The 14,282-nt window shown below is 50.9% G+C and overlaps 3 protein-coding genes across 3 annotated transcripts; 2 read left to right on the top strand and 1 right to left on the bottom strand.

Moving 5' to 3' along the window:
* Positions 1 to 6,700: 6,700 nt before the first annotated feature.
* IAR55_000770 (uncharacterized protein) lies at positions 6,701 to 8,085 on the bottom strand (the record flags this gene model as incomplete). Its single annotated transcript, XM_066943904.1, has 4 exons — positions 6,701 to 7,219; positions 7,463 to 7,658; positions 7,860 to 7,981; positions 8,074 to 8,085. The coding sequence occupies 4 exons, from the start codon at positions 8,083 to 8,085 to the stop codon at positions 6,701 to 6,703; spliced, it is 849 nt and encodes a 282-aa protein (XP_066805105.1).
* Positions 8,086 to 8,433: 348 nt separating this feature from the next.
* Positions 8,434 to 10,603, top strand: IAR55_000769 (uncharacterized protein; the record flags this gene model as incomplete). Its single annotated transcript, XM_066943903.1, has 8 exons — positions 8,434 to 8,913; positions 8,984 to 9,056; positions 9,128 to 9,234; positions 9,295 to 9,381; positions 9,449 to 9,694; positions 9,749 to 9,809; positions 9,868 to 10,266; positions 10,344 to 10,603. The coding sequence occupies 8 exons, from the start codon at positions 8,434 to 8,436 to the stop codon at positions 10,601 to 10,603; spliced, it is 1,713 nt and encodes a 570-aa protein (XP_066805104.1).
* Positions 10,604 to 10,846: 243 nt separating this feature from the next.
* IAR55_000768 (uncharacterized protein) lies at positions 10,847 to 13,795 on the top strand (the record flags this gene model as incomplete). Its single annotated transcript, XM_066943902.1, has 8 exons — positions 10,847 to 10,877; positions 10,937 to 11,529; positions 11,675 to 11,926; positions 11,991 to 12,605; positions 12,678 to 12,859; positions 12,919 to 13,420; positions 13,484 to 13,630; positions 13,688 to 13,795. 8 exons carry the CDS (start codon positions 10,847 to 10,849, stop codon positions 13,793 to 13,795), a joined length of 2,430 nt encoding a protein of 809 aa, XP_066805103.1.
* Between the last annotated feature and the right edge of the window lie 487 nt (positions 13,796 to 14,282).

Raw genomic sequence — 14,282 nt, 5'->3', positions numbered from 1 at the left:
TCATAGTGAAGCTTGCTTCTTGTCATCGACCCGCGGGTCGTGGCATGGTCCCTGCTGTGTGGTGGTGGAACGCAGACGAGTTGAGAATGTGAATTCTGATCAACCCACGAGGATGAAACGCATGAACGAACCGGCTTTTTTGCGAAAGAGTTGATGTTGTCGTTGTCGTTCGTCTCGAGGCACGACGTTGACCCTGGATGTCAAGTTTCAAGCGTGGCCGGGAGATATTCCGGTGTGTTGCACCTGCATCGTACCAGCGATGGAATTCACGAGGCGAAAGGCCTGAACTCATGGCTTCGTACCGACACGACAGAGCCAGAAGCAGGGACTATCATATGCGTTGATCTTGAGTAGTCATGGGAAACCATGTGGACACCTTTCATCCTTTGGATTGACCCCATTCGCACCGCGAAGCTATAGCTAGTGCCAATCTGAGAGGAACGCTGATCGCCGACTGTCTCACTGTCCTAGGTCATTGGGGCATAGTACATGTGTTGGGACTTGCTCGACGAGTCAATTCTCATCTCATTCATTCACTCGTGCATGTTGGATCGGTCCATGCGAATGACCGCTGTCACGGTTGAACGACGTTCTACGTTACTTGATGGCAAGTCAAAGGGGTATGCTGTGCATAATGGTGTGCGGCAATGGTCAGGAGACTGCCCCAGCTGGGTGAGCTTTGGGCAGCACCCTGCGAACGTCTGGCAGGCCTGGACTATGGCCATTACTTTTGGACAAAGGGGGAAAGACAGATGTGTGGTTATGTGTGTGTGTGTGTGTGTGTGTGTGTGTGTGTGTGTGTGTGTGTGTGTGTGTGTGTGTGTGTGTGTGTGTGTGTGTGTGTGTGTGTGTGTGTGTGTGTGTGTGTGTGTGTGTGTGTGTGATCGACTCTCCTGTACAGGACATGGTCTGGACTCTTTGCTTGACTTTGTGACCCTTCAGATCTCCACATTCCGATAGGGCTTGGGTCCGAAGTCAGCAGTGATCTTGACAGCGTAGCTGTTCGAAAGAACACTGCGATGTACAGAGCGCCCGATGTACAGAGCGCCTTCCCGGTCGGACGACAACCTCAATGCATAGACATAGGCTACATCCCCTCCCCGTTGTCAAGCGGTCGGCGGCTCTGAAGTGGGGCGAGGACTTGGTTTTGGGGTGGACCAAGGTCTCTCGAAAGGTCCAGACCTGACCTTGCACTTTCTTGATGCGATCTCATCGGACCATCGGACATTTACTGTCAGACCAGGCCGAGCGCACGTAAGATATGTCCTCGGAGACAGATGCGGACCTAGATGCGATGCAGTGCTACCCCATTAGAGAAAAATTTTGGTACGGCTTTGCCGGTCAGACGAGTAAAATAGATGGTGAGCAGTACAGTATATATTTATATATATCGATCGAATGGTGACTAGATCTTTCCACCTGTCTTTCTCTTTCCGCCTCTCTTGATCTTCCGCTCTCTCTCTCTCGGTACCTATACTCTTGACCAGTCCCTAGAGCAGCCCACACTCACATCTCTCAAACGATCTTCGTCGCACAGTCGACTAAGATCTCAACGTGACTTCAGCTCGGAACTAACTTCAAAATGACATCCGCCTCGAATCGCTCAACATTCTCAACGCTCACCTTCCTGTTCCTTCTCTTTCTCGTCCTCGCCTTCCTGATAGCGCCTACCTCCGCCCAATTCGCACCCGTCTACATGCATTATTACTGTCGACAGCAGTGCGAGCAGAGATTCAAGATGTGTGCCATGGGCGCTAGTGAGTGATCCCTCCTCCTTCCTTTGAGTCCCTCGGTCCTCACCGCCTGTGCACATCCGACTGCTCTCCCTCACTAGCATATGTAGCCTCGAATGCAGTGCTGACTGGTTTGAACACCAGTCTCAGGCCCTCGACTTGCCTCATGTTATTCCGTTCGAGCAGTTTGCTACATGCGTTGCTAGTTGTCGATACATAGTTATCGTACCATCACCAGGACCGACCGTTCCCACATGTCTCCCCTCACCGTGAAGTCGATCGATTCTCACTCCAATCCTGCGGCTGTTCTCACTCAGTCTCAACAATGTCAATCCATTCCGGTGTTCCGAGTTGCATTCATTGATCATCAACGTGGGACGATCATGACCATTTTCCACTTTCCTGACGGCAATTTGTGACCAACCATTGCACATACTGTACGGCAACCACCGCCCATCCCCATCCGCCTGCGACTCGTAAATCACTATAATACTGATGAGACTTCAATGTGTATAGAAAACAACCAACAGTGAGGACAGATACGTACATGCAATCAAGTAGATAAGAGCAATCACGCCAACAATGCATAACTATTATCGGGATCTTCCACCATACGCAAGCTCAGATGCCCAATCTGGGAGATAACGGACAGTATGGCGACCTTTGAGCCTTGCCAGATACATCTGGCGAAACAGCTTCTCGCGGCGACATTGCAGATCTGAACGTTTCCTGTTAGGCCAACAGACAAGGACGGGAACAAGGACGATGACAACGTCAACGCCAATCAGCAGACCATACATATCCAGTAGGTACATAATCGAGCCGATTGACTCCGTCGAATGAGAGCTTACCATACACACTCATACAGCTCACATAGGCTGCGTTACACCTTGCTCTACAAGCGAGATAAGGGTTCCATGCGTCTATCGTAGGGAATAGAAGAAGAAAGGCCAAGATGACCAGGATGAATGGAAGGGTTCGAACGGCTTGATACGGGTGAATTGACGGTGAAGGCATAATGTCGACTTGCGGAGTAAGAGAATCAGAAGGCCAACTGACAAGCGAGGAGGGGAGAATGCTGAGTGAGGCTCCTGTGGACGGATATATGGCTGTTCAATCGATCGGTGTTGTTACCGAGTCAGTGGTGAGTATGATAGTCAAAGTAGTATTGCCTGGGGAGGATTCGAGAGAAACAATCTTCTGGGGTCGAATGCCCCATCCAGAAGCCATCACCGAGTTCTTATATACCAGACAGCAATCAATGCGCATCTCAATCCTCCACCCGCATCGAAGCACGTCTTCGAGTCAGAGCGGAGCGGTGCACACACACACCTACGCGAATCATCGGGCAAAGTTTGGACGCAATTTGGGCACTGGATGTGTTGCTCCGATGACATTGTTGCCCTTGCATGTCAACTGATCGTCTGAGCCAGAGCCAAACTGTCGACGATGCAAGTAAATCATGGGCGAGAACGGCGTGACAGTATCGTACGATAGAGGCTGGGTATGACAATCGACACCAAAAAGATCCACATGAGACTATCGATCTGTGATCCAAGAAGCAAGGTGCTGACTGATTTAGACGGACTCTCGACGCATGCGGGCGTATCTTCTCCTGGCGAAACATCACTGCGTGTTGTAAGTGTCTGTGCCGGCGGTCAGATTGCTTTGCAAGACGATCAAGCACAAGGTGTGGGTACCGTCGAATCGAGGGGCATCTCCATGTCGGGCGATGGCGTCCTCTCGAATTGGGAGATCAAACGATGGATACGCAGGGATGCAAAGTGTCCCCACAGACACAGGAGATCGCGTGCCCCCGCCAATCGGACAGTTTGTGGCCGTCGGGGTGGTGGTTTCTGAGGGGAAGAACAATGTTGTGTCGAAGCAACGCAAGATGGATCGCTGCTACTCACACAGGTCAATGCGGTCATCAGGCCAGAAAGGGTGAACCGCAGGTCACCCTCAATCCACGCATCACAAAGGTTGCATGTTCTCGAAACGATCCGAATGCATGTACATGTGTCGTCCTCTAATTACGCCTCACCCACGCTTGATGGCCCCATGATGGGTCCAAGAGTTTGGCGTACTCAAGAGTCGTCCTTTGAATTTCCTTCGGAAACACCTTTGGCCGTATCGATACTCCACACTTTTGATACGGAGAAAGCGACGGTGAGAGACTGCTAAGCTTTGGGGTGATTTTTGAAATGAAGTGAAGCGTCGTCGTCGGGGTGTCCATGTAGAGAAGGAAAAGATGAATAAAACTGTCTGTTTTGAAACGACTGCTTTTGTATGTTATCAAAGATCACTGTATCGTGACGGATGCGCCATTTCCCAATTTCCCGACGATGTGGCGCTGTCGTCAGCTGGATGACAGAGAGAGAGAGAGAGGATCTCGAGGTGGAGGCACGTCACCTCTCGAACAGCTGGAATTCACAGAAACAATCGTCTGTCGTTCATCAATCACCGTTCTACTCCACGGCGCTCACCAGCGATCAACGATCCAAACTGCTCAGCATATAATCTACAGTCGCAACGGGTTCAAAACTCACGACAGAAGACGCTATGCGGCTCACGATCATCAGCGACGATTCGGTCTATGAACATGAGGTCGACCCCTCCATGGAAGTCCAAGATGTTCAAGCTCTGATCGAAGCTGAGGTAAGTGGGCGGGCGCGGTTCTTCTCCCAGATTCCACATCGCCAGATCACAGCAAGAGGAAGAATTCTTCCATGGTCCTCGCGAGTGATCCTCTTGTCCATCTCTGTGACCTCGCTCCATGTTCTGAGACTTCACGCTGAGTCATCTCTGCAGACCGGCTTATCACACACCTCGCTCATGTTGTCCACGGATTCCGGAATTCCTCTCGGCGATGCCAAGAAATCGCTCGAAAGCTACGGACTGAAAGGAGAGAGCTCTACCATCTTCCTCACTCAAAAGTGAGTACACGGCGTCACACCCTTGCCCAGAGGTCCTCCACACCTGCCATCGTGGCAGCGGTAGGTGTTGACGATCTATCTTGCGGTACAGAAACGATAAATCGGCCGCGTCATCGTCGTCGAATGCTTACGCGTCGGGATCTCAAGTACCAGGACTGGCTGGAGACGACGCCGATATTGAGAGGATGCGATTACAAGCTCTTGGAAACCCTCAATTGATGACTCAGCTCAGAAATGTGAGTAATTGTGTGGCAGCGTTATCGCGCTTTGCTCCCATTCGTCGCGCCATGCAATATCTGCATTCCTATACGACCTGAAGAAAAGCCACTAATGTCGTTGTGGTCTATAGAACGACCCGGAGACATACAACGCAATCCAATCCGGTACAGAAAGCTTCAAGAGGGTGTTGCAGATGGCTCAACAGAGACAACGTCAAGCGGCGACCGAGAAGAACCGGCAAATTGAGGTAGGTCTAGCAATCATAGCGCTCCAGTTGGTCCGGATGCTGATCGTACCGCCTAGCTGCTCAATGCCGATCCATACGATATCGAGGTGAGCTCTCGTAGTCCGTCTCATCAACCATTGATGCTGACCTATCCGTCTCCTGCTTCATTCAGGCTCAGAAGAAGATCGAAGAAGCTATCAGGATGGAAGCAGTGCTGGAGAACATGCAACACGCTATGGAGTATTCTGTGAGCTGCGCACCACCCCCGAACGGTAACATCAGCTCACAGTCTGCTTATCACGTGCAGCCCGAATCATTTGGAAACGTGACGATGCTGTATATCAACGTGGAAGTCAATGGACACCCTGTAAAGGCGTTTGTGGACTCCGGTGCTCAGACTACTATCAGTGAGTAACAGGTGGTCAACTCGGGATGTGCCAAGCTGACAAAAGGAGTTTTCCAGTATCGCCTGAATGTGCAGAAGCATGCGGGTGAGCTTAGACGAAGAACAAAAACGCTGCATTGTGCTAAACTATCTTGATCTGCTTGCAGCATCATGCGGCTCCTTGACACTCGATTCTCAGGAATGGCAGAAGGTGTAGGTACCGCACGTATCCTTGGTCGAATCCATTCGGCACAGATCCGATTGGGAGGACTATATCTCCCCTGTTCGTTCTCCGTTCTCGAAGGACGAGCTGTCGATCTCCTCTTCGGACTTGACATGCTTGTAAGTGTCTGATCCTGCTTATCTCCTACGGTAGGTCGAACTGATCTTCTCCACCGTGGAATGGACTACGATCAGAAACGACATCAATGCTGTATCGACTTGTCCACCAATACTCTCCGAATCAACAACACCGAAGTACCTTTCCTTGCGGAACACGAACTCCCGGACAAAGCGAGAAGAAGAGGTGAAGCGGAGATTGCGGGAGAGTTGGGAGATGCAGCGAGTCAAGGCGTGAAAGCTGGAGTGGCTAGTCCGACAATTGCCAAGAAGGAGTTTCCACGAGAAGGTCATGCTCTGGGTGGACCGGGATCTTCGACGTCTGGTATCCCCGGAAGCGGTCCATCTACTTCTGGTGCGGCAAGCGGGAGCTCTGGACTTGGTGTCAGGTCTACTATAAGAGAGGAAGATATCCAAACGGTGAGTTGCGATGGAAGGTAAACTACGGTGATCCAATGAAATGAGATGATAGATGTCCTGATTCGTGGCTTCTTCTAGCTTATCGGACTCGGCGCACCTCGAGATCATGCGATTCAGTTGCTAGAAGCTTCGGGTGGCAACGTCGACGTAGCAGCCTCGATGCTCTTCGGCTAAGCAGGCTGAGTCAGAAATAGGCCTTGATATTCCGCTACGTACATAGCATCGTCACTTTTCTGCTTTGTCATGCTGGTCTCCATGTCGTGTCATGTTATGTCATTCCATTATTAAATATGCAAACAACCACTGGGTTTGTGATACATCATACAGTCGTGGTCGTACAACTAGGTTTTCTACTTCGACGATCTCCGATACTGTATACAACGGTGGAACATGTTCGTATACTGTTACTCCTATTTTGACTGAGTTCGTTCTACGAACGTCTTCATAACCCAAATTCACCACTCAACACAGCATCTGCCCAAGCTCTTCCTTTGGTCGTTTCCTCAATTGGTAGTCCCACACCAGAACTGACCAACTTCTCTTCTCCCCACGCCATCAATCTGACCAATCCACTCAACTTCGTTTCCATCCCATGGCCTTGTGATTCGAGTATGGCCGCATTCAACTCTTTGGCGACTTTGATCCGTTGTGATCTTCGCATCAACGCCATGATAGGTACAAATGCTGGATCATGGAACAAGGCCAATGTATCGGCATCAGGAGGTGGTCGATTTGTTGTTGCTAAGGAGACGGAATCATCAGCGAATCGAGCCAAGTCTGGGAAAGCCAGTAAAGCCATCGTTCGCTCGAGATCGGCTAGGAATTCGGGGTTCTGAGCACCACGAGGTGCAAGTTCGGTAGTAGCGAATGACAAGGCCGAATCGATATCGTCCGATCGGATCAGTTCGATCAGTCTTAACAGATGTAGATGGAAGAGCAACGGGGGATTGGTATCCAGAATCTGACAAAGTACGTGTCAGCGGATCAGTACTTATGCCAGAGGTGAAAGAAGGGGGAAAAAGAGGTGGGAATGTGGAGGGCCCCTCATATCAGGTCTGTGAAATCAGGTTGTTTCCGCATGGCCACGCCGTAAGGCTGGCTAAGCGTGGTGCATGATTGTTAAATCCTTGGGGTGGTGTCTGGGTACAATGACCCAAGTCCGCAATAAAATGACACACTGATGAAACGGGATAGAAATACTCACCTCTGGATCCAGCTCATTGACCCTCCTCACAGCTTCTTCGACTCGACCGTCTTCCACTGCTTCTCGGATCGCCATTCTCTCCTGTATCTTCTCATGATCGACATCATGCGGTAGACCAGTTTCGCGAGCGAATTCGACCGCTGCATCAGAGAAGCCTTCGATGAGCAAATAATCGAATACCAGGGCGTTCAGATCACTATACGACGAAAGAGCGGGTCAGCCTTCCTTCATGGACATCTCCCTCCGGAAACGTATAGGACGAGGTAGATTGTATGAGATCAGAGATGCTAAGTATATGTATATCCTCAAATGGTTTAGGAGAGATTCCCACTTGCAATTATAGAGTCTCATCTTGAATACGGGATGTGGGGAAGACTTGATCTAGTTTCTCACTCACTGTTTCGAGATGTCGGCTTTGCCAAGCTCACCGTCCCATTGACGTTGATCGAATTGGGGGAGACCTCCCGACGAAGGGAGGTTGCCGGATAAGACTGCCATCCGGGCATTATGGCGTGTAGACTGACACAGGGGAATAGTCATCGTCAGCTTCAACGCGCGTCGGATGCCTCCACTGCAATGACGAAGCGCAGGGGTTGTATATCGGTACTCACAGTAGAAGCCATTGCTAGTTGATGGGGGTATTACATGTTATCCACCCATTGGGGGACGAAAGATGAGAAGAGGGAGAGAAAGAGAAGACATGGATGAAAGAAGCGATATAATGTAACTGAGCAAGCGAAGGAGAGGTTTTGGCAGACACACAACCACGGCGTTTCGGAGTTTGATCAGGCGGGCTGGGCCAAGATGTTGATGTGGCGGTGATTCGCCACCCGATCCACGCGACTTCTCTTTTCGTTGACAACAACAAACCCACCAAATATCGTCTTCGTGCTCATCTGCTTGTTCGGTTCTGTCTTTGCCTTGAATCAGCATCGCACCAGCGCAATTGCACAGCAAGTCCCTCTACCACCATGTCATCCTCGGGAGGATACGAATTCTCAGAGCTGTTCCACTCTTCCATCCTTTCGTTCTCACCAGGAACCACATTCCTCGCAACAGCTCATTTCAACCGGATCATCATACGTTCGACCTCCACTCTTCAAATCGTCAGAACATGGATATGTATCAAAGATACTCCATCACCAGCACCGACACCGTCGCTTTTCGCATCGACCAGTCGGAGAGCTCCACTCGAGAGCTCGACCTCTGCTTCCTCGACCAGTGGAGCCGGAGACGAGTTCTCGATAGACCAGTTGAGTTGGTCTGGAGATAGTATGTATCTCCTGGCTTATTCTGCTCAAGCGAAGACATGTTGGGTGTTTGGACTGGCAGAAGAAGGGAGTGGGGAATGTGGTGAGATCGCGAGAGTCGGCGGAGAGGGCGTTGAGGGACTGGTCAGGGTGGATTGGGGTAATGGTGGCAGAGAGGTATTGGCATGGTCGGATCATGCTGTGAGCATTAACAATTTGTTGCGTCATCGGGGCGCACACTAGCTAAAGGTCACGTTCGTCACAACGACAGTTGAAGTTGAGCATCTATGACCTGTCGACAGGACAAATCAAGGTGATTCAACACCCTAAATCACACCAGAGTTGTAAGTCCGTCCTCGAATGCAGATATCGGGCAGCGTGATCCTACACATCGATATCAACATGAAATGAGCAGGTCACACATATTCGCCCGATGCTCGGTACCTGGCCGTGGCGGAGCGACATCTCGGGAAAGACTATGTCGGCGTATACGATGTACTGGACGGACATCGACTGGTCAGAGTATGTCGGCTTTATCTTGATGGATAGCCGCATTGTACTCTGAGCTGACAACCTGCACAGCATTTTGCGCTCCATACCTCTGACGTACAAGGTCTGCTCTGGAGTCCTTGTGGAAAGTATCTCGCAGCTTGGGATAGTCCATTATCGGTAGGACGATGTTCCGATCCGCTATTCGGGAACTGGCGCTATTCGACTGACCACGCTAATCTCATAGTATTCACTCCACGTGTACTCACCCATCGGCCCTCATCTTACACGCTTCACTTCCTCTTCTCCTACGTTCTCGCCCACCTCGACTGCTGAAGACCCAGGATTAGGAATCAGGACTGTTACGTGGGCCCCCGGAGGTCGATGGATAGCTCTTGGTGGCTGGGATGGGAAGGTTAGGATAATTGAGAGTGAAGGGTGGAGATGCGTTGCCGTCCTCAGATGGGGAGCGAGGACAGCGGAGAAGGACGTTGTGAGTGATTGTGTCATATAGGAGTCCACAGGGCTAATCATCACCGACTGATAGACCGTCTGGAGGGAACCGAGTGAATGGCTTCAGGACACTAGAGGAAGAGGTATCGTGCAATGTGAGCCAAAGAACAACTTCCTCCACCGACACCCTCATGCTGACTTTTGATCCATTAGTCGACCGTGTCTCACTACCGGCCGGCATTCCAACCTCAAGGCCTGACCTTTCGAAACCAAATCCCCGAATGGGAGTATCTCAACTTTCGTTCGACAGCGATGCCACTCTCTTGCTGGCTCGTATCGACACACAACCTAATACTATACATATACATACTTTCCTGCCGACTGCGGTCGCCGAGGTCCCAAGCATTACACATCTAGCCACTTTGGTGTTCACCAGCCCAGTCAGGTCTGCCAAATGGTGCACTGCAAACGGGGAAGGAAGAGGACGGAAATTGGCTGTGTCAACCAAAGCAGGCGCGGTGTACTTCTGGGACGGGGAAGGTGGATGGGTGGAAGAAGGCGAAGAAGAATTCGGGAGAGGTGGAACGATGGAAGGCGTTGGAATACCAGCTCGTGAGTCTGCTACCCGCATGCGCGGCCTCAGGCCTCCTGTTACGAGCGGCAATTCAACTGAAGACATGGACCAACAGGAACCGACTTCTCCGCCGTTGATATTACATGGTCCCCTGACGGAACATCGCTTGCCATACAAGACAGAAAGCAATTCTGTCTTCTCTATGATGGTGATGCTGACCAGGCGGAAGAAGGTGAATCAACCAGAAGGCGGGCATCAGCAGGATTGGACGAAGGTCTGACACATGTCAGCGAAGAGGGCGAAGAATATGATGAAGGTTGGTCAGGAAGTGGATTCGGCTTGAGACAGGGGATACTGGGTTCTGTGGGAGCATGAGCATTCCGCTCGTTAAGCTTGTAACATAGTGTATTCCAGTTGTACGACTCGATGCGATGATCTATGGAGTGACTTCGATTGCAGGTAATGTGCCACATTGCCACAAGCTCGACTTAGCAGGGTAAAAAGTCCCGTTGTGCTAGGAGAGGTTTCAAATAGACATCTTCGACCAAATCTCTTCCTTCCATCTTTCCTTGATCTGCAACATCAGCTTCAGATCAGCACCAGGAAGAACGCAACAAGATGTACGGCAACGGCAACGGTAATGGTCCTCGTAAGTGTTCTTGCGATGGCATTTGGAGTAAACGCTTATGTACTGCCTCATTTGTGCAGCCCCATTCCCTGGAACACCCGGTAATCTACCTCCCTTCCCACCTACTCGACCTCCCATGAATCCCAATGCCAATGGAACACCATCCTTACCGCCTCCCGGTGGATTCCCACCATTCCGACCACCACAGGGATTTATCCCACCTCCTTTCCCACCGAGTTTCGCACCTGGATCCAGACCACCTCCTCCCGGTCCTGGAATGGGGGGACCCATTCGTCCAGGTGGACCACCACCAGGCCTTGGCCCCGGACCCAATGGATCGCCTTATGGAGGACAAGAATATGGACAACAAGGGATGATGAGTTCACCTATGGGCGGAGGGATGGGGTTCAGACCACCACCATCTTCTGGACCTTCGGGATACCCTGCCAGACCACAACACCCAGGATTGGGTCTTCCTCAGCTGCCTTCAGGATTACCCCAAGCACCACGTTTCCAGTCTCCAGGCGGAGGAGCTAATGGAACCGCAAGTCCTGGAGGACAAGGACAAGGAGGCGGACCTCCTGGATTTGTGAGAGATGTAAAGACGACAAGTGTTTTCGTCGGGAGTATAGCACCGGGAATCAGTGATGACACATTGAGAGACCTCTTAAATGTGAGTTGTGCACCTCACGTTCCTTTCATATGTTGCATCTGCAGAGTTTCTCCTTCAACAATCTCGCGATGGCCATCTCACTCCACATTCTTGCCATTCGATCTCGATGCTGTTTCTCGACCGCCGCTGATCACCTCATTTGCAGGCATGCGGACCTTTACACGAGCTCAAACGAGTAGTCGGCGCCTCCGGTAAACCTCAAGCATTCGGATTCGCATCGTTCGAGAACCCCGAGGTCGTTCTTCGTGCGATCAGGTGTCTTAATGGTGTTGAGTTGCCCGATCTTAGTCCTGAAGGTAGAAGTCAAGGGAAACCCAGCAAGAAGCTGGTAGTCAAGGCGGATCAAAAGACACAAGAGTTCTTGGAAGAGTTCGAATCAACTTTAGGAAGATCGGATGTGAGTGATGGATGGTGTGTATGCCACTGGACAGGGATTCTTGCTTATATTTCGATCTTGATAGAACGATGAAGAGGCAGATGCGGTCTGTCGGAAATCCATCCAGCATCTCGTTGCCCTTCTCACCGATCCCAACGCCGCTCCTCCAGATGGTATCAATCCCACAAACGGCGGTAGATCTCCCCTTCAAGTCATCGTCCCTGCACATCTTCAAGATCTGAAAGAGGGTGATCTGCCAGAAGAACAGAGGGTGGTGGTCTTGGATCAGATCGCCATTTTCAGAGAGAACGCTGCCAAGAGAGAAAGGGAGAAGAAGTCGATCGAAGAGGAGAAGGAGAGGTTCAAAGCTATGCAAGGAGGACAAGGTGGCTTTGGAAGAGCATCACAAGGTGGTGGAACGACCGCCTATGGATATGGCAATAGAGGACTGGGGAAGATGCAGCAACAAGCAGAGATGAGACAATGGGGGCAACAAGGACAAGGACAACAGACACCAAATCAACAACAGAATGGAGCAGGACCGAGTAGAGAGCGAGATCCCCAAGCATATGACAAACCAGTGGGCTTTGTCCGTGCTCAAGCAGCAGAGAGTAAGGTGGACAGTGATCGTACAGATGAGGAAGAAGAAGAGTTGAGAAGGCAACGAAGACAGCGGGACAAAGACATCGCCTTGCGTGATGTGAGTGTGACCGCCTGGAATTGTCGATCGCCATACTCACTCCAATGTGCTCATGCTGATGGTCGTGCTCAGGCTGAACGAAGAGTAGAAAACCGTGAGCGAGGTAGGATTGAAGCCCTCAACAGGGAACTCGGACATCGTAAGGCGCAAGCAGATTTGATCGAGAGGACTAGAAGACGACAAGAGGAGCAGTATGAGACTTGGGATGACGACCAGGTGATTGAGAAGGGGCGAGAATTGTTCTATGCGGATCGGTGAGCTGCATCGTTCCACGTGAGATCTACTTCCATACTGACTATACCTATCGTGTCAGGGCCCAATGGCGAGCTCGTCGGGGTAAGCTTCGTATGCGAGAATATCAGGACGATGTACGCGATCGGCAGCTTGAGGAAGACGAGCTCAAAGCCCTTGAGAGGGAGAGCGAAGAATTCCTCAAGAAACAACTTGCCGAGATGGCTGAGATGGAAGAGCAACAACGTGCTCGAGGGCTCCTCACGGAAGATGCTGCGCCCATCAAGCTCGATATCAAACCCGTATTCAGCGAGGTCAAACCTAAAAACGAAGAGAAGAAACCTGTTGCTGCACCACCCAAAACTGGTGTGGCATTTGGCGATGATGATGACGATGAATCTGGAGAGAAGAAGAAGAAGCGGACATTTGTCAAACTTGACTTCGATGGCGAGATGGATGGCGGATTGACAGAGGCAGAGAAGATCGCTAAGCGCAACGCGAGGTTGTTGGAGATCAAGCTGTCCATTCCTCGTGATAAAAAGAGCTTGTGGGCTTCGGAGATTGATTGGGCAGCTGTTGGCGAGGTGAGATTGCTAGGTGTTCAGGCATGGATATTCCACTGATTGCTGTTTTCTCGCTGCCAATAGAGTACGATCCGCGACAAGATCCGGCCGTTCGTGCATGAAAAGATGACCGATTTCCTCGGGGAGCTCGATCAAGATCTAGCAGATTTCGTCTTAGAACACCTCAGAGATCGTAAAGGTGCCGACGAGCTTGTGGAAGGGCTTGAGCCGGTAAGTGAATCTATGTCCATGACGACCACTCAACAAGCTGATATCATAATGGAATAGGTCCTTGCGGAAGATGCCGAATCGTTTGTCGTTCAGCTTTGGATACAGCTGGCATTCGAAAGTGCCGCCTACAAAGTCGGATTGGATACTGGTCCGATGAGAGCGTAAAAGACAGAGTGAGGGCGGAAGCAATGGATACTAGAGGAGGTATGTCCTGGAAATGCATGTGTGAAACGTCGAAATTTAATCACGCCTGTCTTGGCTGCACGCGGTTTGGGGGGTCAAATAGCAAAGTGTGAGGCGAAAATGAGGGCGTAGTGTACCAGGTGGGCACTTGGCATCATTCCTCTTCCTCGTCCTATCTTTCACTTTGATCTCAGCAGTATGACTTGCAGCTGCAGCCTTTCTCGAGGTCTGAACTTTGTTCTGTCGTGAGTAGCTGTGACGTGGTGATCGCTTTGATTTGTGGATGGGATATCACTCATGATCTGATACTTACGGAGTGAGATGCACTGGACTCCGTTACTATAATCCGAAGATGCATAGTGATACCCATGATCATTACTACGCGCTATACCGTCCACTAGTCCATTGCCCAAGCCCATTGTTCCAGTATGACATCTAGCGATACACCGAACGGTCCTGATTGCCAAGC

The sequence above is a fragment of the Kwoniella newhampshirensis genome, chromosome 2 (genome assembly GCF_039105145.1).
Source record: "Kwoniella newhampshirensis strain CBS 13917 chromosome 2, whole genome shotgun sequence".
In the NCBI taxonomy this organism is placed as follows: domain Eukaryota; kingdom Fungi; phylum Basidiomycota; class Tremellomycetes; order Tremellales; family Cryptococcaceae; genus Kwoniella; species Kwoniella newhampshirensis.
Note: the sequence above shows the minus strand (reverse complement) of the source record. Positions and strands in the feature narration are given on the sequence as shown.